At 36.1% G+C, this 24,742-nt stretch overlaps 3 protein-coding genes across 3 annotated transcripts; 2 read left to right on the forward strand and 1 right to left on the reverse strand.

Moving 5' to 3' along the window:
* Positions 1–33: 33 nt before the first annotated feature.
* On the forward strand, positions 34–14,456 carry SMC5 (structural maintenance of chromosomes 5). Its single transcript, XM_068472741.2, has 30 exons — positions 34–265; positions 871–1,048; positions 1,139–1,292; positions 1,837–1,910; positions 2,976–3,125; positions 3,208–3,312; positions 3,799–3,944; positions 4,093–4,204; positions 4,315–4,470; positions 4,899–5,020; positions 5,102–5,246; positions 5,339–5,404; positions 6,446–6,574; positions 6,665–6,763; positions 7,524–7,689; positions 7,769–7,914; positions 8,044–8,107; positions 8,203–8,327; positions 8,490–8,567; positions 9,013–9,085; positions 9,651–9,754; positions 11,008–11,124; positions 11,208–11,285; positions 12,124–12,223; positions 12,320–12,374; positions 12,683–12,731; positions 12,815–12,902; positions 12,998–13,070; positions 13,514–13,620; positions 13,718–14,456. Exons 1-30 carry the CDS (start codon positions 228–230, stop codon positions 13,768–13,770), a joined length of 3,150 nt encoding a protein of 1,049 aa, XP_068328842.2. The 5' UTR covers positions 34–227; the 3' UTR covers positions 13,771–14,456.
* A 122-nt stretch (positions 14,457–14,578) lies between these two features.
* Positions 14,579–18,817, reverse strand: LOC137733611 (large ribosomal subunit protein uL1c). Its single transcript, XM_068472744.2, has 7 exons — positions 18,332–18,817; positions 17,652–17,831; positions 17,499–17,553; positions 16,349–16,476; positions 15,611–15,694; positions 15,102–15,227; positions 14,579–15,003 (listed from the first exon to the last, which is right to left on the reverse strand). Exons 1-7 carry the CDS (start codon positions 18,671–18,673, stop codon positions 14,866–14,868), a joined length of 1,053 nt encoding a protein of 350 aa, XP_068328845.2. The 5' UTR covers positions 18,674–18,817; the 3' UTR covers positions 14,579–14,865.
* Positions 18,818–20,022: 1,205 nt separating this feature from the next.
* LOC137733755 (protein RETICULATA-RELATED 4, chloroplastic) lies at positions 20,023–24,733 on the forward strand. The gene is made up of 8 exons (XM_068472935.2): positions 20,023–20,768; positions 21,340–21,408; positions 22,305–22,436; positions 22,526–22,579; positions 22,666–22,710; positions 23,625–23,764; positions 24,323–24,448; positions 24,539–24,733. Exons 1-8 carry the CDS (start codon positions 20,232–20,234, stop codon positions 24,585–24,587), a joined length of 1,152 nt encoding a protein of 383 aa, XP_068329036.2. The 5' UTR covers positions 20,023–20,231; the 3' UTR covers positions 24,588–24,733.
* The last annotated feature ends 9 nt before the right edge of the window (positions 24,734–24,742 follow it).

The raw sequence follows: 24,742 nt of genomic DNA on the forward strand, positions 1-24,742 counted from the left end.
TTTTTTAAATGAAATAAAATTACATTTCTCTCCAATTGCTGAGGCTTATAAAACACATACCCCACTTTTTCTCTTTTGGCGCCAATTCTTCTCTCTTTCCCTTCCCAAAGCCCTAGGTTTTTACTTATTTCCCCGACCCAAATCGGTCACCACCTAGGGTTTCACTGATTGACCACAAAACCCCCAATTCCTCGAAGAATCAGAAAGTAGCACTGCAAAGTTCAAGAATGGCGGAGAGTCGCGCAAAGCGCCCCAAAATTACAAGGTCCGGAGACTCGTTTCACTCCACTTTTGAAATTGAATTTGAAATTGAAGTTCTTTTCATGTTTTCTGGTACCCAGTTCGTCAGAATTAGGTTTTTTTTTTTTCATTCTAATTGCATTTTTTCTTACTGTCTGTTTGGTTAACCAGAAAATTAAATGTCTTTGTGTTTGTTTTTTGCTTTATTTTTTTTGAGTTAATTTTTTGCTTTATTAATTATTATTAAATGAAATGTTTAACCTTTTCTTTTGCCTTCCATTATTATGTTACGAAATTAAACTGAGGATTATGGAATCCACCGTAAAACCTTATTCTGCTTAACAAAATTTTATTTTTAATTTTATTTTTTTTCTAAATGTAGTAGTAGTACAGTGGTAAAGATCTAAAATTTTGTTATTTGGGACCTATAGAAACTCTGAGTCAATGCTGAAGCAACAAGATATGTATTTAGCTATCTTGAACTGACTTCGTAGTGTTAAAATCAAGAAGATACTATTCAAAACTTTCTGGTATACAGAACATGAGAAAGTGAAATTTATTTCCTTTTTGTTGTTTTGATTAGTTCAGCTATGATGTCAAGGTTTAATGCTTATCATCTCTTTCTTTCAGGGGTGAAGATGACTATAAGCTGGGAAGCATAACTAAGATTGAGCTCCATAATTTTATGACCTTTGGTCACATAACGTGCAAACCGGCCCCTCGTCTAAACCTTGTAATTGCGCCAAATGGGGCTGGAAAGAGTTCTCTCGTATGTGCAATAGCACTGGGTCTTGGTGGTGAGCCTCAGGTTAGTTAATATCAGGGAACGTGTTTTGTTGCATTTCTTAAGTTGTTTTTGGTAAACAATATATAAAGAAGAGGAGTTTGGTAACTACAGCTACTTGGAAGGGCGACCAGTGTTGGAGCATATGTGAAACGTGGTGAAGCGTCCGGTTATATTAAAATAACCTTGAGAGGGGACACCGAAGAGGAGCATATTGAAATTATGCGTAAGATTGATACACGTAATAAGTCTGAATGGTTATACAATGGTAAGTAGTTTTGCATGTGTAAAGAGTTAATTATTTTATCATTTCTCTTGAATATATTATGGACCAACAAACAGTGATCTTTAGGCAATAGCTTGAGGTGGCTTATAGCCATTAAGAGAAGTGTTTGTATACTTGTTAGTAGCCCCTTAAAGTATCATGTTTAACCGACATTTTCCCAGGGAACGGAGGATGTTTAACCTACTTGCTCTGACTCGGGTTATAGTAGTTTCTGAAAATCATCTTATGCATTAATTTCCATTCCAAGAATTGTGCTTCAATGCATGTAGCTCCTATTTTGCATTTATTCTTGTCTTCATTCAGCATAAGTGCGGTACTTGTATACAAGCTTTCTTTCTTTTCAAATTGTGTCAGTTTTAACTTTTAATTACCAGTCTGCAAGACAGTGGGAAAAGTGGATGATATGTTTTGATTCACTATCATGCATTATCAAGGGAAATAAACTACTTTCCAAATTAAGACGGTTTATTGAGAAGGCACAGGAGTAATCTCAAATACTGATTTATCAGTTTTCTTTGTATTTCAGGAAGAGCGGTGGCTAAAAAGGATGTGGTTGAAATCACTCAAAGGTTTAATGTTCAAGTCAACAATTTAACTCAAGTGAGTTTGTTTCTAATAATTAACATCAGATCAGGGCATGCCTTAATTCTGTAGCTTTTATATGTGGATGCAATATGACTTTTGATATGCGTGCACATGTTTTTGTTTATTAATATTCCTTTTGAATATCTGGACCTTGTAATTGAATTTTATGACTGTTGAATTTATAAGCTTAATCAGTATTCTTTGTTGTTTTTTAGTTTTTAGTAGAAGACAACATTTTGAAGGTTATACTTGCATAGAATAGGCAGTACTTTTACAAACTTGGTACTGTACAGTTTCAGAGTATATGTACAAACAGAAAATTTACTTAGTAAGGAGTGCAATAGATTGTAGAAACTGTTACTTAATATCGTCACAAAGTTGATGCTGTATTTTTTTGTATTTGGCACCTTGGTCTTTAAAATTATAGGAAGGATGCGAAGTATTTTCTTAAAGTTGAGAAAGATGAGGAGTGTTTGCTCATATAGCGGTGCATTGATTCAGTCTTTTTATAGGCAGCAAATTATTGGAAGTGACCTTTATATTTCACTTCTTCTGCATTCCATTGTTTGTACTTGCTGTGCTAGTAAAATTGAGATCCTTTGTTGCATGATCCTGTTTGAAATGCCACTCCTTTTTTATTTTGATTAGAGCATGTGCTAAATAATGGTTTATCTAGTGGTCTACTTTTGTCTTTCATCTTAATTGAGCATTCCTATTCATTCCAAATTCTTCTGAATGAACTAATGTTGAGAAGAATGGGTAAATTATGTGTTGTAGTAAAGGTTGTCTGGGGATGCACATATAATAACAATCTAGTTGTCAAGTTGTTTACTGCGAGTGTATTAATGCATGTATATGGCATTATTTATTTGATTTCCTGTTATTTGTCTCCCTCTAAGATATTTCAGTTTTAACTCATTTTTATGATGCTATTTGAAACTGTTGCTAACAATTTTGTAGCTAAATTATGAGTTTAGGTCAGTAATTTCCTCTCTTTCTTTCTTTCTTTCTTTTTTTTTTTGTTTTTTATAATTTTTTTTATCAATTTTCTCCTTTTTATTTTTGGGGGTGTGCTTGTAGTTTTTACCACAAGATCGTGTCTGTGAGTTCGCCAAATTAACTCCAGTGCAACTTCTAGAAGAGACTGAAAAGGCTGTAGGAGATCCTCAATTGCCAATCCAACATCGTGCACTTATTGAGCAAAGCAAGAAATTGAAAAGAATTGAACAAGTGGGTTTTTAATTTGTCCTTATGTTATACAATGTTAATTAGCTTTATCACGTTATTTAGACATTTTGTCTTTTTGATTTAGGCCGTTGAAAAAAATGGAGAAACTTTGAATCAGTTGAAGGCACTGAATGCTGAACAAGAGAAAGATGTTGAGCGTGTCCGCCAAAGAGAGGAACTTCTCGCAAAGGTTTGTCTTTTTGGTTTTGTTATATGAACTGAATGACAGTGTATTTTTATGATAAGATACAAACTCTTAGTAAAGATTTTTATAACACACACACACACACACACAATGAAGTGGACAAGATATCCATTGAGCGCTAGTACATAACTCAAATACAATCAGATTCACCATCCACAAAATAGCACAGAACCTCACAAACCAAAACATCTGAAGGAAAACACTGAAAGATAAATGTGGTTCATCAGACCATTGGAAGGAAAGCCAGATCCCCAAATGCAGGTGAAACTGAAGCCCATAATGGCGACAATGAGAATTCGACTTTATCCCATAAATCCTCATCCCATCTCCCTTATAGTTCTCAAGATAGTAAAAAAAAAATGAACTCCATCTGACTCGATAATCCCCTCCTCATCCCCCAAAGAGAAAACGCTCTTCTGCTTCCCACATAATTAAGTTGGAACTGAGATTTCGTCTTGATGTCATCTACAGGCTGATACCATGAAAAAAAAATTGCCATGGCTGAAGTATGATATGAAGAAGGCTGAATGCATGGAAGCTATGGAGCAGGAAAAGGATGCAAAAAAGAAGTTGGAGAAAGCAGCAAGAACTCTAAATCAACTGAAAGAACCTATTGAGTATGATCACTTCATTTAGTTGATTATGATCACTTCATTTAGTTGATTTATTCATGCACAATATATTGACATGAGATATACAGTCTGTTTATTGCAATGACTTGCTTGTATTTTACTTTCTAGTGTAATAATGTTTTACCTGCTGCAGAAAACAAAAACAAGAGAGAGTGGTGATGGAGTCGAAGAGTACAAAAGTAGTAAAAAACATTAGTGAAAATGCAAACAAACGAATGAGACTTTTGGAAAATGTGAACCGCTTGGTATGATAACGTGGTACTTTATTTGCTTAATGTAATTTTAGCCCTTCTCTAGTTTGTAGTGTGGATAATTGAATTTTTATTGTGCTTCAATTTCATCCACATGTTTATAGGGAGTGTTAATAAAAGAAAAATACAACGAAATGGAAGAATTGAAGAAGCAAGAAGAATCTCGTCAACAAAGGATCTCAAAGGCAAAAGAGGATCTAGCTGCTGCTGAGCTAGAACTTGAAAATCTGACTCCGTATGCAGCCCCTACAGATGAAATTGTAAGTTATGGATTCAGTCTCAAAATGTCAGGATCTTCAGGCAGTTCCTGGTGTGATTGACATAAATGGATCAGATTTTTAGCCATTAATCATGAATGAAAATACTTTTGTGCAAACCAGTTTTGAGAAGTCATGGTTCCTTTGCCAATGTTTTTCAGTCAAGTTTTGTTGGGTTATTAGACTTTGGATTTGTTTGCCTAGGAACAGTTAGCACACTGTTTAGTCTTCTCAATCAAATATGTACCTAGTTTCTGGTTTTGTTTTCCTATGAACATTGTAGCGCAATTATTTATTTAGAAGAGTCATTTGATTATTATTCTCAGGTTTTAAATCTGTAAACTAACATGTTTCGTTTTTTTGCTGGGGTATTAGACTTATTATTTGTTTGAGTTCTTCCCTCACGTTACTGAGTAAATATTGCTGATCAGGCGAGATTGCATGCTCAAATTGTGGATCTAGAAGTTTCTGCAAAGGAAAAGAGGGATAAGAAGTCAGAGAAGGAAAGATTTTTAAATCAAAAGAAACTTTCCCTAAACACCTGCCTGGATAAGTAATATTCGCTTCAAGGTCAAATCCTGTCCACATGCCTTTGCATTGTTAATTCAAACATCTTTTACTGTATCCTTTTCAGGTTGAAGGAGATGGAAAATAAAAATGGTAAACTCTTACAAGTATTAAAAAATTCTGGAGCAGATAAAATAGTTGATGCTTATAAATGGTTGCAAGAACATCGTCATCAGTTCAATAAGGAGGTGTATGGCCCTGTTTTGCTTGAGGTATGTATTTAAATCATAACATTGTCATGTTCACTGAAGAATTTGAATTTACAAATTATTGATGATGCTCCTTTGGGTGCATGCATACTCAGGTTAATGTGCCAGATCGAGTTCACGCTGACTACTTGGGTGGTCATGTTCCTAATTACATGTGGAAGGTAAACGCATTTGTATTATGTTAGATTTTTTTAATCTACTTGTATTTACCTAACATCAAATGTCAGGCTTCTAACTCCTACATTATTAAGGGTCTGTCTGAAAATGCTTTTGGAAGGGCTAAAAGTGCTTTCAGATAGCCAAAAGCAATATTAAGTAACCAAAAGTGCTCCTGGCTTCAAAAAGTACTGTTTGGGGCTTTCTGGAAAGCACCTGGCCACCAGGTCTACCAGGTTCTTCTCCTAGAAGTGCCTTCAAGTGCTTTGTATAATAAAAAATTTCTTGTGATTCTGATACAAGTGCTTCTAGTGAGCGCTAAAATGCAATCCCAAATTTGCCCCTAGAATTTCCAAGTTTGTTTGGTATAAGGCTTATACCTGTGTGTCTGTCAGTCTGATCAGAACTTTGGTTTCATAAACTGGTGGAGCTGCTTGGGAAGGGCACACAAAAGAAGGTAGATGAAAGGAGTTACAAGAGTAGTTGTCTATACAATTTTGGCCTTTTATTGATTCACAAAGTGAAGGCAAGAGATGAAGGTAATCAAGATAACTTAATGAAGGCTTAGTTTTGGGATGAAAGATCATTTCATTGGCATGTCACATATCTTGGCTAATCCATGCTAAACCCTCATAGGTGAGTTTGGATGCAACATTAAAGCCTTTCCCCCAACTCTCCCCCTTCCAACCAAGACTTAAATCTCAACTTTCCCCTGCATAGAACTGTGAGGCCATGTGTTAACTACATATGTAAATTAACTCGTTACCTAAGTTTGGGGTGCTTTATATCCTATTTAAGTTTTTAATATAACCATTCTACTTTCCAAATCTCTGTTTGTGTATGTTTGTGCTTGTGTTTGTGCGGATGGTTGGGTAGATGCCAGTAACCTGTACACTGTTGTACTTCGAATTTGCTTTGAGTCAGTATAGTTATGTGTTTTTTTAGGAGCACAGTATCATAAAAGAATTCCACATGTTACTCAAACATGTATTTATTTGTTGGCTTAATAATACCTATTTGTTGATCTTCCTTTTCCTTTTTTGTAGTCTTTCATAACTCAAGATTCTCGTGACCGGGACTTTTTGGTAAAAAATCTCAAGTCCTTTGATGTTCCAGTTTTAAATTATACGGGAAATGGAACTTGTCACAGAGAACCCTTTCAAATTTCTGAGCAGGTGTGTGTTTTTGGTGCTATATTTTATAAAAAAAAGTTTGAACTAGTCCTGTTAACATTTTTATTGTTTACTTCCGTGTTTTATGAGCAGATGAGTGCACTGGAGATCTATTCGCGGCTTGACCAAGTTTTTGATGCTCCTACTGCCGTGAAGGAGGTTTTGATTAGCCAATTTGGCTTGGATAGATCAGTATGATTCCCAAGCTTACTCTTATCTTATATACTTCAGGCAAAAGTTAAAAAATTTAAAATAATGTGCTAAATATATGTTCATAATTTTATGTGCACTTGTTGACTTCAACTAGGCTAAAATTTGTACATGATTCCATTACACGACTTGAACCCAAGATGTGGTTAACGGGTTTTGGTTGACCATTACTTAACACGAACCTGTATGTGGCACAATAAGACACGAACCTGTATGTTGTACGATAAGACAACTGGTAAACAGGTTGGGGTAGTGTCAAACATGAGAAAAATAACTTTTCCATGATAATCCTGTTTTAGTTGTACTATATACCAATAAGTATTGTATGAGTCCTCATGTAAACTATAAAATTATAGTATATGGTTTATATGGTTTATTAATAAACCGTATTTAATGGATTCAATTCTATAAGGAATGTATAAGTGATAGGGTTAATTAGAAATTAATGGAACTTAGTTTCAAGTTTCTAATTCACAATATATCCGTATCATTCCAAACAGGACCTGATAAATAAATGGGTGAGGTTAGTGTTTAAGTAACTTGACCTGATCAATTAGACGAGTTGGTGATGATTGACTGTATTGTACATAAACAAAAATGACGATTTGCCGTGCCTAAGGTCAACCGTATGAAGTTCGGTGTTTGAAATTTGTTAGGTAGTGTTTTGATTTTGATAGCTTTTGTGCATGTAATTTATTATAAAAAAATGCTCATGTATTTGTGTTTCTTCCTTTTTCCTCAGTATATTGGGTCCAGGACTACGGATCAGAGGGCTGATGAGGTTTCGAAGTTAGGGATATTAGATTTTTGGACCCCTGAGAATCACTACCGATGGTCAGTATCAAGATATGGTGGTCATAGATCTGCCAGTGTAGAATCAGTCAGTCGTTCTCAACTTTTTTTGTGTGGTATGTTTCTGCAAACCCTTTTCTGTTTAGCAAATAATCCAAACACTTCGTTGGTTGAGGTCATACATTTTACTTTCAGGTTTGGAGACTGGGGAAGTTGAGTCATTGATGTCCAAAAAAGGGGAACTTGAAGAATCTATTACTGCTTTACAGGATAATGTTAGATCACTTCAGATTGAGGAAAGACAAGCAGAAAATGAAGCAGCAAAATTTCAGAAACAGAGGGTATGTGGAAATAAGTGTAGCAGGTGGCATTCAATGCTACAAACATATAAACTATACTTTAACGTTAACTGGGTTTGGTTTGACATGCAATTCCTTTACTTATGTGGAACAACGTAATATATATTGTAGGAGGAGATTATCAGAAATGTACAGGATGGGAAGAGAAAACAACGTGAAATAGAAAACCGTATTGGTAAGTAATAATGGTTTTGAAGTTTTCTCTCTAGAAGCTTCGTATTTAATTTCTTTTGTTCATTTTACATGATGAGTATACTCTGGTGATCTCAGCACAAAGGAAAAAGAAATTAGAATCTATGGAGAAGGAGGATGACCTGGATACTACTATGGCAAAGCTCAATGAACAGTCTGCAAAATATATGATTGACAGGTTCCATTCTGCAATGGAAATTAAGGTCAAGTTTTAGGCACACTTCTAAAATTAAATTCTTAAGGGGACATTTTATTTATTTATTCTGTTCTTTGTTTGGTTTAAGTTGTACACCAATGTTTGGGGTAGATATAAGTGTTTCAGGACTTGGTTACTTCAAACTTTTAACTCTGCTGTCTTTTTTCAGAGTCTACTTGCTGAGGCTGTTTCTTTCAAACAAAGTTATGCTGAAAAGCACATGATGGTCATTGAGTTTGATGCAAAGGTATTTTCTATGATGATCCAGAACATGCTGCTTTGAGAGTTTTACTATTTTTTTGCATACTGAGTTTGACTACAAAATTTACAAATAAGTTTTCTTAAAATCGTAGACAGTTTGTCAAATACAATCATAAAACTCTTAAAATGCAATCATAAAACTGAAGTGAATGCTTTTTGTTAAGGTAGAATGTAATTTCCCCTTATTTTAGGCATGAATGGTTTGAAACTTTTTCTTGTTCTTTTTTTACTCAGTTTGCAAACAAAGGTGGCGCCTTATACTGTAATGAATTATTTCTTTGTTAGATTTTATCTCTTTAGACTATACGCCGCTTTATGATTCATGTTTCTTTTTATTGTAAAGCTATTGTGCCATGGGATATCTGAATAATATGCATTAATTCATACTCAGTTCTAATTAATTTATTTATGCTTGTTTTTTATTTTATTAGATTAAAGAAATGGAGGTCAATATCAAACACCATGAAAAGGTTGCTCTTCAAGCAAGCCTGCACCATGAGGAGTGTAAGTGGTTTTTTACTTTCACTTTGAGGTTCTTCCATTCCGTGCAGTTGTTTAAACTATTTGATCTACGCATAAAGTTGTTTTTCACTCTTTTTGGTAGTGTATGATTGTGCTTTATTTTTAGGACTTGGCCTGTACATGTATTTTATACATTCACCATCTAAACGGTCATATATGCACCAAAAAGAGAGAGTATCAAATCTAACCATACGTGATCATTAAATGGTTAATGTATTAAATACATGCATGTATCGTAGCCACTCTATTATTTTTGTTCTAAAGTAATTTATCATAGTTCTTTTGTCTTAAAAACAATCAGAATATTGAATTGGTTATCTAGTCCAATTCGTTGGTCCTTAGACTCCTTACGCACACTGAAGTATGGAACTTCTAGCGAGGGATGCCTTTGAAAGAAAGAGGATAACATTTGAATTATCAGTACATGTATATGTCTTCGATTTTCACCTGCTAATAAAATTGTTTCTTATTGAAAAAAAAATAAAGATTTACAGTAGAAAACTCAATGTCAGTAATGCTAGTTATTGCTTTTTTGCTTCTTGTCCAGGTAAGAAGGCAGAGGAGGATTGCCGACAGCAACTTTTAGTTGCCAAGAAGAATGCAGAATCCATTGCGATGATCACTCCAGCACTTCAGAAGGAATTTCTTGAGGTTTTCTATATCATGAGTTAATTCTAATGCATGGAAAATATAACTTCTGCTTGAATATGAGGAGTAAATGGCACAAACTATGATATAGTGTGGGTGGGGGCCAGTTAATTCCGTGAAGTGAGTCGACTGGTTCACTGGTATCAAAAACTTGTGTGCTAGGTGCCCAGGTGTTTTTGTTTTGTTGTATATAATGTTTTGAAGTTATTTTCACCTTACTTCCCAAAAGTTACATCGATTATCAGTTTAGTGCCCAATGTTCACAAGTTATCTAAATCATACCCAAATCCATATTTTGTTGTCTTCATACTTCTGTTAATCAATTCGTCAACAAGTCTGTTAATCCATGATGTGGGTGTGGCGGGACCCACCTTTTTCATGACATGGAAATTTTGTAGCCTGGCTTTTTCCCCACATGGACAAAGCGACCCCTATATTGGCCTCGTCGTAATAAACGGAGGATTCTGCAATCATGATATCATTGATTAATGGGCTTGTTGGCTGATTGATTGGCGTGTGTGAAATGGACGATAAAAGGTAGCATTATGTAGTATTACAATAAATTTGGAACATGAGGTCCTGAACTGTTAATCTGTGTAAACTTTCGGGGTACTAAACCACTATAGGAGTGTTCATGGAGAAGATCCGTTGACCTGACACCAAGAGAAACGTCTACCTGCTTTATTGTGTGAAATTTCTTATGTATGAGGCCAGTATTTGGATACATAAAAAACAATAAGGTAATCAAGTGGCTTCTTAGCTAGATCTTGGGAGCTTATGGGCTTATTTGGTATAACAGAACACCATTCTATGAAGCGCAGTTATCAGGACAAAATTTGATGTATTTCTTTTGTGATTGAGTTATACATTGATAAGGAGCTATGGCCTTGATCTGCTCTTATGAATTTTATGGTGAACTTTCCTAATAATCTGAGCCTATGGATTTGTCCAAAGCTTATGTCCATGTATAAACTTTGTAAGTAGGACAAGCTGGGCACTGTAGACTTATCATATGAGCCCGACCTGGTTCAACCATTGAACCAATTGGAATATTGACATGGGCCTCAGGATTTGCACTTTCTATTTCCTTATAACATTTGTGTTCCTCTCATATGAACATGGCCCTAATGGTCAACCATGTAAAATCTGTAGTCTATCTAATCTCTCTCCGTTTGCACTTTTATTATTTTATTCAAAATTTAACAGCTCTTTTGTAACCTAACAAAAGTTGATTTCTTTGTCTGTTTTGTCTCCAGATGCCTACTACAATTGAAGAATTAGAAGCTGCTATACAGGAAAATATTTCTCAAGCTAATTCTATTCTTTTTCTAAATCAAAATATACTGAAAGAATATGAAGACCGTCAGCAAAAGGTATATTTCTGCCGTCTCTGGTTGCTGTTTTTCCCCTAATTTCTTTTTTAAGTTCATCACTCTTACGTACAATTATAATACAGATTGAAGAATATTCAGCGAAACTGGAAGCAGATAAAACAGAGCTTAGTAGGTGTATAGCTGAAGTGGATAATCTGAAAGTGAGTAATGCTTTGTTTTATTTTATTTTTTCATAAAGAAGGTTAGCGAAGCTTAGTTGTTATCTTATGAGTAGCTTAGCTGAATAGCTGAAGTAGGTAATCTGAAAGCAAGAAGGTTAGTGATGCCTAGTTGTTACCTTAACGACTATTTTGTCAAGTTGATGTTGGTCTCCTCAATGAACACTTGACCAAAATACTTTGGCCGTTTGAACTATTGCTTTAACCAATCCAACCAGAGTCACCACAATAAACTGTAGGACACACTCAATGATGGATGATGGGAATTGTTAAATGGATTATGATGGTTTCAGAAAAGCCACCACAATTGACTTGAAATTTTCTTTTGTTTAAGTTTATTTAGTCCTGCACCCACTGTTCATGTTTCAGGATAAACATCACATTTGCATTCTATTACCATAACAGCTTGTCTCTTATGTTACTTGGAATTCACCTGAGTTTTGGTCTTTGGCGTTAGGTTGTAATTATATGCATTTTACAGTCTCCAATCTCCATGGAAACAGCAGTTTCTTTATGCTGCTAACCTCCTACAGTTCATTAGTTTGCCACAAACAACAGATTCCAAAATAAGTAGACAAATTTGGCCTTTGCCAATACTCACTTGTATTGCTAGGTCTGAAAAGGTCATGTTGAATAAATTTTTAAACCAACAGCCCTGAACAGTTTAAAATTCTAAATATTTATGTCAAACTACTTTCATATTCTTAGTTTCTTCGTTTTCCTTTATCTCTCTTTCACGTCAGTGTGCATATATGCCACTTGCATTAGTGTATGTTTTGCTAATATTCTTTGTTGTTTCCTGATTGTAAATTATTTGCAGGGAACTTGGCTCCCAACATTAAGAAGTCTTGTTGCTCAGATAAATGAGACTTTCAGTAGGAACTTCCAAGAGATGGCGGTTGCAGGGGAAGTTTTATTGGGTATTTACCATTCAGCATTGCGCTATCTAGAAGGTTTTTTTTATTTTTTTATTATTATTTTATTTTGAACTTTTGTAATTTCATGTTTCTTCTCAGATGAGCATGAAATGGACTTCGACCGATATGGGATACTTATAAAAGTAAAATTCAGGTAATTTCAATTTTGTTCTTGTTTCTGTACTTTCATAGTGCTACTACTAGTCGTTTTAAGTTGGGAAGTGTAATTTAATTTATCATGGTAGTGTAATTTAATTTGTCATAGTTATGTCGGAACCAGGACTAATTCCAAGCCTGGTTCGACATAAGTCTGATAGATTCCAAGCTTGGTAGTATCTATATTGTTTTTGTTCTATTGCACTAAGATGAAATCACAGTTGCTGATTTGTTATGTGAAACCTACTTAAAAGTTATGCATTGCTTCTGTTCACAATTTCATTCGTTTGACATTATGGCCATCAGGCAAGCGGGGCAGATACAAGTTCTCAGTGCCCACCATCAATCCGGAGGGGTATTACACTTGCTGTATTCTTGAGTTATTGATTTGACTTCAACAGTTTTGCCTTATTGTGGCCTTCAAATTCCCATTTGTAGGAGCGATCAGTTTCAACTATACTTTATCTTGTTTCTCTTCAAGACCTTACAAATTGCCCATTTAGGGTGGTTGATGAGATAAATCAAGGTTTGGTTGCACAGCAGAGTGTTATCTTCTTTTTTTCATCCAATCAAGTTTCTTTATCTCAAAATAAATCATTGTTGTGATTAATATGTTTTCAGGGATGGATCCGATAAATGAAAGAAATATGTTCCAGCAGTTAGTAAGAGCAGCATCTCAACCAAATACACCACAGTAAGAGCAACTATGCATAACTTGTGATAATTATCTGTGTCTGTTTCTTGGTGCGAATTATTATCCGTCTCCATTTGTTTTAGAAGGCGACTTGAGAAACTAGAAATACCGATATATTATAATGCGTCGTTATTAATTGGAAGTAGTGCAAAATGATGTTTTGGGTGTGCGACCGCTCCCTTTATAAATTGGAAGGATAACATGTGTAGTCAGTCTCTCATCATGCACTTCTCTTTTAGCTGCTCCTAACAGTATTGAATGTCGAGGTTAACAAAAAGGTTTCTGCTTCTAGTATGAACCAAAGAAATTGCAAGATTGTGTGACCAATGGAGGACATGAGCTTCTATGATTATATTGTCTTATAAATTGCAGTGGACAAAGCAAATTGTGCTTATCATATGTAAAAGGTCACTTAAGCTTTGGTTTCTGTCACTGTTATTCAGATGTTTCTTGCTTACCCCGAAGTTGCTACCGGATCTGGTTTACAGTGACGAGTGCAGCGTTTTGAACATAAAAACTGGCCCCTATGCCAGTTCATGGGCGAATGGAGGTGAAAGTTTTACTTGAGAGTTAGCAGTCAGTAGTATATCTATTAATTCGTTGAACTTATGCGATACTCACCAAAAATTCATTCCTTGTTATTTCAGACTGGAGTGAGGGCGATAGCTACAGAAACATTCTTGGAAAAAGGGGACGCTGAAATAACAATTACCTTCCGATGAGGAATTTTCGTAATGTTGCACCCAGCTAAGCATGGCTTAGTACAACCCGTGTTCATCCCTGTGTAAATTAGGTCTACCCTTTTTTGTAAAGTTGCTCGGATGAGGCTCTATGTCGAGTTCGTCGTGGAATGCCCTAGCAAAAGCCAAACATAAAACCTTTACCTTGGAGGAGCGACGATTTGGTGATAATCCTATCGTTGTTTATACTCGATATCAGGTGCATTGTATACTTTAAGATAATGTTTGATATCTCAAGTCGCGTGATGTTTTCTGTGATCTTTATATTTCAATCATCTTAGAACAAAGGAAGTTATGGATCGGGGAAGTTGGGAACAGGTGAAGAGAAGAAATGAGAAGGAATATGTAAGCACATTTCAGCAGTCGCAGTACCGTCACTAAGGCGCTTTTCTCTACGCCCGAATAGTAGCTGTACATTCTCTCAAACCTTCATTCTCCCTGGTGGCATGTTCCCGACGTCCATTAGCTCTGAAACCAACACAGTAAATTACCGGTGATATTTGCCCTTAGAATGATGGCTGTCTTGGAGGGTGACTGTTAGCTTCTGTATTTTACCTGTATTTTTTTTGGATTATAACTTAATAGGAAGGAGAAATGATTCGTTTCAAATGATGGCTGGCTGCAGTGGCATTGTTCTCTGGTTAAACAACCACCTGGTCCCGACTCTCGACTGAGATCAATAGCTCGATACCTGATATACATCATATATATTCTTCCCTTGATGTAGATAATATCGTTGTTCAAAAAAAAAACATCGCATATACTATAAAATTTCTCTCATTCATAAACAAGAAACCAAAGTGATGAGTTGATACTATAGATCACAAAATTAGTACATGGCCTTTCTCACTCGGTGGAGATGAAACTCAGATGCTCTTTTGTGGGACAGACTTGCCCAAGATACCAAGATACAAACGTATCAAGGTCACCCTCTGCCTTCATCCCCTTACTCTCCCCAGCCGTCTTTACTAACTACATTGGTAAAGATTCGACAGTGGCACCAAAGAGGCTGAATGAACAATTTAACGACAACATGTACAGGTGGTTAGTGTTCTTCAAGCATTTGTTGGAAGCTTGAAATCAAGCATCGCCCTTATATTTAACCGGATGGAAGGCCCCATCGACGAGCATATATGTGCACTCTTCCAGTAAACACCTTTTGCACCTGGTGGTTTATTTGCTTCTACAGATTTCTGCCAGGTAAAATGTAAGTAAATTAAATTTCATGGCCAAGTGGGTGGAGTTCAGATAGCAATCGAAATTAGGAAATAAGGAGAAGTGAAGAACGTACAACTGCTGCTAGCAAGTTCACGAGAAGGTCTTCTTCAGGAAAGTCGGCTTTTCCAAACCGCAAATGAACTATACCAGTTTTATCTGCTCTATATTCCACTTTCCCCTGCTTGAATTCTGCTATGGCCTGAAACAGTATATGAAGTAGGCTAAGAAATCAAATTCCTTGTACTGATGCCCTGCCACATGTAAATCCGTTCCTGTACTACCACGGATGATCACCGTAGGTTGTGTCAACTATATTTCTTTTCATTTGCCCTCATCGTATTCATTGTATCAAAATTCATTGTATTCATATTGAATATTATACCCTCGTATGTGTGTCAGTGTCTCAGTTTTTTCTTCTTACGGATTTCCTCATTTCATTATTCTTACCGTACCAGACATACAAATGCATATGTGTAGGAAAGAACTAAAACAATAGCTAAGATTAAGAGTTTAGGGTAAGAAAGCATATCCACACAAGTGCAGTGCAGAAAGGAAACGAAAATGTCGCAAAACAAACCATACCTGTGGTATATTAGGCGTGACAGTACCAGCTTTCGGATTTGGCATGAGCCCTCGTGGTCCTAGAATCTTTCCTAGGCTAGCAACCTGAGAATAGTAACAAAGACAATATGATGAAAAATTACTGAGATCATAATTTCCGGCCAATTAAAACCACAGAAGCAACAGATACAAAAAAAACTGTGAATTGCTTCACGTTAAAGAACAATGCCTCTCATACTATGTGAAAGTTAAAAAAGTAAGCTGGTAGAATCATAGAAGCAGACCCGAAAATTCAGTCTAACTTGAGTCACTTTTTTAACTCCATATAAACAAGTCACAAGGAAAACCGGGCAGCACCTACTGTTTTTACATTCTAAATTATAATTATTTAGTCTTGGTGGGCAGCGTCTCATTATGAGATGTATATTGATGCAATTTCTTTGTTCTTAATTTCACTTATGAATAACAAGGACTTTACCGTATCAACCAAAGAATAATCATCCGCATCCCATCATGCACATCAGGATTTAGAGTCAAACTACTATGAAGCTGACAAGTTATTTCCTGCTGCAAAACTACTTTTTTCTCATTTCAATCATATGACCCTATTTCAACCAAAAACCAAACAAAGAACATAGCATTTCAGATTTGACCCAAATTAATTATTTACTTCTACAGATGCTTTAGAAAATGAAAATAATTAACATACTTCACAGTACACTACACTAATTTAATTGAACAAGATAATGAAGGCAGCACCTTAGGCATCATGTCCGGTGAAGCAATTAGCTTGTCAAAGTCCATGAATCCCTCTTTTATCTGTTGTATCAAATCATCTCCACCAACCAAATCTGCTCCAGCATTTTTTGCTTCATCAAACCTCTCACCTGCAGATATTGAAGAAGATAATACGTGACATGAAATACTATGAAACCAAAACCGTAAGATAACTTGTGCACAATGCCAAGAAGCTTAAAGAACATGAATATGTGTGCACATTATGAAAGGGAAAACATGAGAACCAGAATATTTCACTTTTTTGGAAAAGTAGAAGACATTCAAACATACTACAATATGTCTATTGAGAGCAACCAATAGATACCGAATATACAAATTTATTAGATACAGCACATTTTTCATACTACCTTAAATCTTGAGAACATATATCTGGAATTCTGTATATATAAGCTAAATCAAGCCAGTTATACATCTCCCACAACCTAAGTAACAAAATATCAAGACTAAAAAAAAATAAAACAACGTGCTCCATTTATGACTACTTCCATTTGTTCTCAAAAAGAGTTAAGAAAATCTTACAATTCCTAAAACTTACAAAAGTTTAACTACTTTTGGACCCAAATGACCAAAAGATTGCCTTTTCATCAGGAAAAAAAAAAAGTGAACAAAAATATATATTCACACTACACCTTACAAAAGAAAAGATAATGCTCTGATCCAATTTGAAGTCTGATACTAAACCCTTTAACTAAATCATTTGAAAAAGAAAAAAAAAAAAAAAAAGAAGTCCCCTTGACAGAAAATAAAAACCCACTTGAGCCATGCAAGCATTCTTTTTTCTGTTTTTCCAACCAAGGTAAAAGAATGAGAGAACAAAACCCCATTCAGTGAAGGTGTTACTTGTTTTCTCCTTTTAGGCTTAATTGGCAAACAATTTACCTATAGAGAATTCAGATAACAGTTCAAGACTAATGGCCACCTGCCTACTACATGCAAATGCCAAAATTGCAGGCATAAATACAGTCCTCTACTTTTTATTCTCTAGGTTAAAATTTCCAACTTGTATCCACTCAGTTCAAATACGTGGTTTAATTTTACATCTCCTTAGCTCATATAATGACAGATATAATTTCTTTGTATACAGAGGTGAGAAATTGAGAATCGGAACTACCTTGAGTAAGAACAGCCACTTTAACAGTCTGTCCAGTTCCCTTGGGCAGGTTTACCTAGTAGAAGAATTCCACAATAAATGAACGAATATAATGTAGTGCTAAGCATTGATAAGACTAAACATATCTCTGACCGACAAGATCAGAAAACTCACAGTTGCCCTTAGTTGTTGGTCATTATATTTTGGATCAATGTTGAGGCGGAAATGGGCTTCAGCAGTTTCTACAAATTTCGTACTCGTCATTTCTTTCAGCAAAGCGATTGCTGGCTGCAGCTCATACTCTTTTTTGGTTTCCCTCAGTTTCTGAATTTCCAAGAACCTTTTGGACCTTGTCTGACATTTAAACAGAAGACAATTGAACGCTTGAACCACTACCGAAATCTTGGAACAACGTAAAACTAGGACATTGCAGGAATATATCTAACAACATAAATGATAAACTCAAAAATAAACCAGAACCAAATTATCAAACACAACTTCGGGGCATTCTCCAATCCAAAACATGGGAAATCCGTCAAACTTTAAGGATGTAAATATCAAATTTTGCATAACCAGTCTCTTCTCCGAGATAACGAAGTGACCTTAATTACTCAAATCAAATCCTTGACTTTTTGAATTTAAAGAACCATAACAAACAAGTATTCGCTGAACTCACCGATAATCTACAAAAGAAAAACTAAATGTAAGAGCAATACATGAAATTTGAATCCCAGAACCGTAATCAAAACCAAAAGCAAGCAAAACCCACCAACGAGTTAACCCAAGAAATCAAATTTCACCCTCAAAACAATGAAAAATCCGAACTTGCAGAAGAAAACCAGAAAAAGACTCACTCTGTCTCTCTTCAAAAGCAATGCAGCCTTCCCTTTCTTGGGCCTTGAAGGAACAGAAACAGCAACAGACCCATCACCTCCTTTCACTCCTTCCTTCTCGTCCACATCCTCCTCCACCTCCGCCTCCGCCGTAAGAGCCGCCGCGGCCACTCGGTGAGGCTCGGAATTGGCCCATTTGCTTGGTTCTCTCTCTCGAGGCCTTAGAGCGAGCGGGCAGAGGCAGAAGGTTTTGAAGAGCGGCTTGGGCTGGAAGGAGACGAGAGAGGGAGTGAGGTCATGTGGGTGCGCGTACGAGGAGGCGTACGTTAGCATGAGGGACGAGGGCGTGGTGCTTGTAGCCATTGTTGGAGCTCTCTGCAAATAAAGGATTTTGCGCAATTGCTCTACCTATCCGTTTACGTTGGAGATAAGAGCTGGCTATCATTGTCTGCCATGGACCTTGTGGATGGTATGATACACCATAGTTACCATCAGCGATAGTAAATTACAATAACGAATAGGAAAAGAGTTTTGATATTTATATCATGTTTTTATACTACCTGTTTATATCACCTTAGGTAACATCTAATGTGAACAGTCATATCATTTTAAAATTTTGCAAAACATTAGGAAAGGAAAGAGAAAGACTCATTGTATACCACAATCATCATTTAATTAACTAGTTTTTCTTAATTATTAATTTATTAAATAATGATTTAAATTTAAAAATATGATTAATTCAAATGATATGACTGTCTACATCAAATTTCACCTAAAGTGATATAAAAATATGGTATAAAAACATAGTATGAATAACATTACTGAAAATGTTAGAGAGACATGATCTTCAATCATATTTTGTGAGTTAGGGATGTTGGGCGTGTTAGGGAACGTAATAATATAACATGCCTTCCATAGTTAGAAAAAGTGAGTATAGTACTAGCATATTAAAAATTCATATAAGAATCATATTTTTATAATAGGCTAAAAAATTTGAGTGCGATACTAATACGTTGAACTTATGAGTTAATGCCATTTAGTACTATAGTCTAGTGATATTCTTTTTCATTTGTAAGTGAAAGTGAGAGGACGAGAATTGAATCTAAGACCTCTCACTCACAAGTGAAAAGAAATATCATTACACTATAATACTAAATGACTAAAAATGTGTTTACACTCTCATCTAATAGAATGATTTTTTACTCATGAGTGTAATATTAAACTAAAGAGTGTTATATTAATATATTAAACTTATAATAGTATAGTCAATGACGAAGTCAAGATTTTCAAAGAAAAATATCATAATATCAATAAAAAAAACTTTATTCGGTCCTTTCATCGATCACCTACTAGGAACTTTTCAATTCCTGTCAACATATGCTAAAAATTTATGCCGACATATGTCACTAAAATGGCAAAACAAAATCGAAAAAGTAGAAGAAAGAGATTGTAATTGCCTTAACTGTTTATAGGTATTAAATACAATATACATTAAATTTTTAAAATTACTAAAGTAAAAAACAATTAATGATTCCATGCTTGCTCCGCTGCTTACTCAAACTACTGTTAATGCTAAAAGACAGACCGTAGAAAGAAACAGGGACATGAGCTTTCAGTTATTCATTTTCCCACAAATTTATTTGACTCCCCAATTGATTCTGTCCACAAAAAACCCCATTCAAATCATTTCTTCAAAACCAAAAAAATAAAGAAAGAAAGAAGGTTTCAAAAAAATAAAAAAATAAGGAAAGAAAGAAGAAGGAAGAAGACCAAGACCAGTCCTCCCCCAGCCAAAACCCCACCAACCCTTTTTTTCTGAACAGTCTTTCTTTCTGGTTCTCCCATTCTCTCTCTACTCCTTCAAAGAGGAGAGATAGACAGAGAGAGCGGGAGATACTGAAAGTAAAGCAAACAACCAACAATGGCAGCAGTCACCACCATCTCCAACTTCGCCACCTTTCACTCTCAGTTTCTCCCTTCACCAACCAACCCCCACCATTTCTCTTTATCCCCAAAAAACTTCACTCTCACCATCGTCGCCCGCACTAACATCACCGCAACTCCCTCCCTCCGACTCACAGCCTCCCGCCTCGCCTCCGCCGCATACGGTGGTGAACCCCCCGCAGGAGGAGGCGGAGACGGCGGAAGCGGAGGTAATGATAACGATGACAGTGATGGGAGTGGTGATGGTGATGAGGACCGGGATCGGAACAAGGCGGAGGCCCTGGCGGCAATGGCGGAGGCGGGGAGGTCGTCGGAGAGTCTGCCAAAGGACTTAGCGGCGGCCATAAAGGCCGGGCGGGTGCCGGGCTTGATTGTGAAGAGGTTCTTTGAGCTGGAGAAGTCGGCGGTGTTCAGATGGTTGCTTGGGTTTGATGGGTTCAAGGAGCGGTTGCTTGCGGACGACTTGTTCTTGACTAAAGTTGGCATCGAGTGCGGCGTTGGAATATTCACTAAGGTCTCTGCTTTTCATTGACTCTCTTCTTTTTATTTAGGTATATACTTTCTAAGGCTCGTTACGAAGAGCTTTTTAAAATAACTGGAAACTTTTTTTACGAAAGCGTTTTTGGAACTAATCCCGATAAAATTTGATGAACAATTTTGCTAAGTGTAGCAGCGGTCTTCGAAATAGAAATTTGATGATCAAATTTGCATGTGATTATTCTTGTTGACGCCAAAAATATAACGGTCAAATTTCTTAAATTTTTTAGAGGAAGAAATCTTGACCGTGTTGTGGCATCGACTGTTCTTATTTGGCGCCTCAACATGAGAGCAACTTATATGGAACGAATTCACCGCTGCATGACATTCCGGCCCAATAATTCATTGTCATGTGGAGAAAAACTTGCACATGACGATGGATTAGTGGACAAGGAACGCCACATGCACCTGTTCCATGTAAGTCATTCGCCACCAACAGAGTTGGCGTCTCTATTATCCATTGGATATCCTTGACTTTTGAATTGAAGTACCATTTGAAGTGTCTCTTAGTATGGATGTAAGCTCTTTACATGTTACTCATTTTTCAGACTGCTGCAGAATTGGAGCGGCGCCGAGAAAATTTTACCAAAGAGCTGGATTTTGTTTTTGCTGATGTGGTATGTCTCTTGTATAAATAAGAGATTTGATTTCATTGTGCTATATAATGAAAAGCTATCATCTCAAATCAAAGTAATTTCCATCTGCTTCATAGATGAGCAGTTTATATAAGTGGCGTTTGTTAAATTAGCGCAACAGTGTAATCTTCTGAAACGCTTTGGTGGAATCCAGGATATGCCATACGATATAAAGTTAGAAATAAATAAGTTGAACTAGGACATTCTGCCTTTCGGTCAAGCATGGTCTTTATTTTGGATCATAAAATGGAATGGATGCAGAAAACCATATTTGTTCGTTTTGTGCTCAATGCAAACTCTTGGTAGCAACCTTATGTGCAATTTGTGCGCTTCCAAATACAGAATCATTGAATCATGTTCATGTATTTGGTAATATTTACTCTTCTTTTCTACTTTCTTCTTGCCCTTCTGCTTTTTCAATCAATAGGTTTCGCGTTTCTTAGTTGGCCTCTACCTGGTAACTGTGCTAAAGGGTTTTCCATGGAATAATCAACTTTGTTTTATGAAGTTGAGTTCGAACATGCAGAGATGACTTATTATTTAATTTGCGGTTTTGCTAGTTGGACCTGGTAAAATGTTCTTCGTTTACATTATCCGATTGTTTGACTACTTGACTACACTTTCAGAAGGCTTATTTATCTCAAAGGAAGTTTTCCATTTTTAGTCATAAGTTGTAATATATGTCAAGCTGTGAGTTGCTTATAGTGCAAAAGCTCTGCGGCGATCCTTCAACTTTCTAGCAGAAGTCTTTTGGTTACCAATTTCACGCTATTTGTTCTTTCTTCTTTTTCTGGTAGTGTTTCTGTTTTTGGTTTGTTCCACCTTTTTGCAGCCTGACCCTTAAAATAGATTTTTTTTCTTTTCCTTTTAAATCTTAGGTGATGGCCATCATAGCTGATTTTATGCTTGTCTGGCTTCCCGCTCCTACTGTTTCGCTTCGACCACCTCTTGCTGTCAGTGCAGGCCGTATTGCTAAGTTCTTCTATGGGTGTCCGGATAATGCTTTCCAGGTTCTTGATTGTTTCATTACTTTTGGCTTTTTCAAGTTGCCACTTTATCATGTGTATAACATCATGGGAGGCATCAATCCTGTCTGCAGGTAGCTTTGTCTGGAACATCGTACTCACTCTTACAGAGAATAGGTGCAATAGTGGTATGTGATATTGTGTTCTGTGATCTAAAATTATTCAGTCTTTACGTTCATGGTGATTGGAGTTTATAGTATTTTGATCGTTTCAGAGAAATGGAGCTAAACTATTTGCAGTTGGGACTGGTGCATCTCTGGTAAGTGAAACACCTTACATGTTTTGAAATGACTTAGCTTTAGCTTTTCTGGGAATTATCTGTAACATCAAACGCAATGTAAAACATTGTGGCTCTCCTCTCCTTTTTCCGTTTTATCATGAACTTTTCGTGTGACATTACAAGACCTCAAAGCTGGGCAAAACTTGCCATAAGTTACTTGATATTTGTTCTATCTTGTTTGAAAACAATGGAATAATTTTCAGCAATCACCAAATACTTTTCATACTTTTTTAAGCCCCTGTAGTTATTAGCATCATGCTATGCAGGAAAAACTACATCAGCTTTTGTTCGGCATGTATGCTAACTCTACTAGCATTTTGTACTAAACATGCCGGATACTTATGCAGTATATGTCTATCAAAATTTTCTTTCTTTACCACTGGTTGTTTGAACTTTGCTCGTCTAAATTTAAATCTAATTAGGACTCGATTGTGGCAAACTTAAATTAAGCCATTGGTAGAACTCCACTGAGTTTAACGTTGTATCGAACTCCATTGAGTTTAATGTTGTATCAGCATCAAAGAATGGTAAAGATGCAAATTCTTTTTCTCCAAATAATTTACAAAGGCACAAGCTTCTTCGACGGTCCAACCAGTCTTATAAATTTATTCGCCATTCTGAGGCTCTACTGTGCTTTATTGTTATCGAAAGTTACCTTCATTTTTCAATTTCTGTCTGCAATATTATACGCATTCAGAGAAAGAGATGGTAGTTTTTGGTACATTACGAGATTGTTTTGGTCCCATGTTATAGTTTTCATTGCAGATGTACATATGAAGTCTTCTTCGAATTTTATTTCTCTTCTCTTATTCCACTTTGTTATATGGTTGAAACTGTTAGTAGCCGTTTGGTGTCGTACGATGGATAACAATTTTTAATGAAAATTGTTTCAGGTTGGTACGGGTGTAACAAATGCATTGATTAATGCACGAAAAGCTCTCGATAAATCCTTTGCTGGTGAAGCTGAGGATGTTCCCATATTATCAACCAGTGTAGCCTATGGAGTTTATATGGCAGTTTCTAGCAATCTAAGGTACAAGGGCTATTTTCAGATTGAAGTTTTCTTTTTATCATTTTTACTCTAACCTTCACGAACTGTTAGCGTAGGCCATTAACAAAAAAATTTAGACCAAATGCGTAGAGAAAGACTTTAAATTGTAACTGTCATAATCACGGAGAATCGGAGCTGTCCCAAAAAAAAAAAAAACCATTTGTGGCATTTCTAGGTAGACGGAAGAAACAGTTCATAAAATTCTTTCAACAGCAATTTTGTGAAGGGATACATGCTATAAATATGCCTTAAAAAGAAAAGCTGAGTAGCTTTAACTCCTCAACTCGCATCTTGAAGATGCATGTTCTTGTTTATGTGTCTGAACTCTGGTTAGTAATGTGTTCGAAGAATTCTGGAAATTCATCGTAGCTTAGTTTTTCCAACAGTACATACAAGCTCTGTAGCAAAGTAAGGACCTGCGAAAGCGTAAATAAGAGTTAGGCTAGATGGACAGAGGACACCTTGAAGCAAGAAATCTTTTTGCTTACCATTTATTTAGCTTTACATACCAAATTTTATGTTTTTCGATTTCTTTCAAAGGTACCAAGTTCTCGCGGGAGTAATTGAACAGCGACTTCTGGAACCCTTGCTGCACCAGCACAAGCTTATACTGAGTGCAATTTGCTTTGCTGTTCGAACTGGCAACACGTTCTTGGGTTCCTTGATGTACGATCAGAGTTCTCCTCGAATGTCATTATATTCATTCGTTGTGTTTCCTCTCTTCAAATTCTCATAATTTTTTGTATTGTGCAACAGGTGGGTCGATTATGCACGTTGGATTGGAATTCAAAAGATCCGAGAGTAGTGCGTGCGGTGGATTACTAAAGTTACATGATTGTGTGGATATTGATTTCATTTCTGTTCTCACTGTTATACAAACGAAACAATCCTTTCGCTGAAAGGCAGTGAACGAAACAATTCACATGTATAAAAAAGTATCTTTCTTTGGCATGCCAGGGT

This window comes from Pyrus communis, chromosome 7 (genome assembly GCF_041283825.1).
Source record: "Pyrus communis isolate YQ-2024b chromosome 7, ASM4128382v1, whole genome shotgun sequence".
In the NCBI taxonomy this organism is placed as follows: domain Eukaryota; kingdom Viridiplantae; phylum Streptophyta; class Magnoliopsida; order Rosales; family Rosaceae; genus Pyrus; species Pyrus communis.

Bases quoted from the DNA above. Each gene is read 5' to 3' on its own strand.
- SMC5 (XM_068472741.2), top strand. From the start codon at position 228: ATGGCGGAGAGTCGCGCAAAGCGCCCCAAAATTACAAG. The intron at 12,732-12,814 runs GTATTACACTTG...TCCCATTTGTAG, and splicing joins CCCACCATCAATCCGGAGGG to GAGCGATCAGTTTCAACTAT. The intron at 13,621-13,717 runs GTGAAAGTTTTA...TTGTTATTTCAG, and splicing joins CAGTTCATGGGCGAATGGAG to ACTGGAGTGAGGGCGATAGC.
- LOC137733611 (XM_068472744.2), bottom strand. From the start codon at position 18,673: ATGGCTACAAGCACCACGCCCTCGTCCCTCATGCTAACGTACGCCTCC. The intron at 17,832-18,331 runs GTGAGTCTTTTT...TTTAAATGTCAG, and splicing joins TGCTTTTGAAGAGAGACAGA to ACAAGGTCCAAAAGGTTCTT. The intron at 15,695-16,348 runs GTGCTGCCTTCA...TACTATTCTCAG, and splicing joins CACCGGACATGATGCCTAAG to GTTGCTAGCCTAGGAAAGAT.
- LOC137733755 (XM_068472935.2), top strand. From the start codon at position 20,232: ATGGCAGCAGTCACCACCATCTCCAACTTCGCCACCTTTCACTCTCAG. The intron at 20,769-21,339 runs GTCTCTGCTTTT...CTCATTTTTCAG, and splicing joins GCGTTGGAATATTCACTAAG to ACTGCTGCAGAATTGGAGCG. The intron at 22,580-22,665 runs GTATGTGATATT...TGATCGTTTCAG, and splicing joins AGAGAATAGGTGCAATAGTG to AGAAATGGAGCTAAACTATT.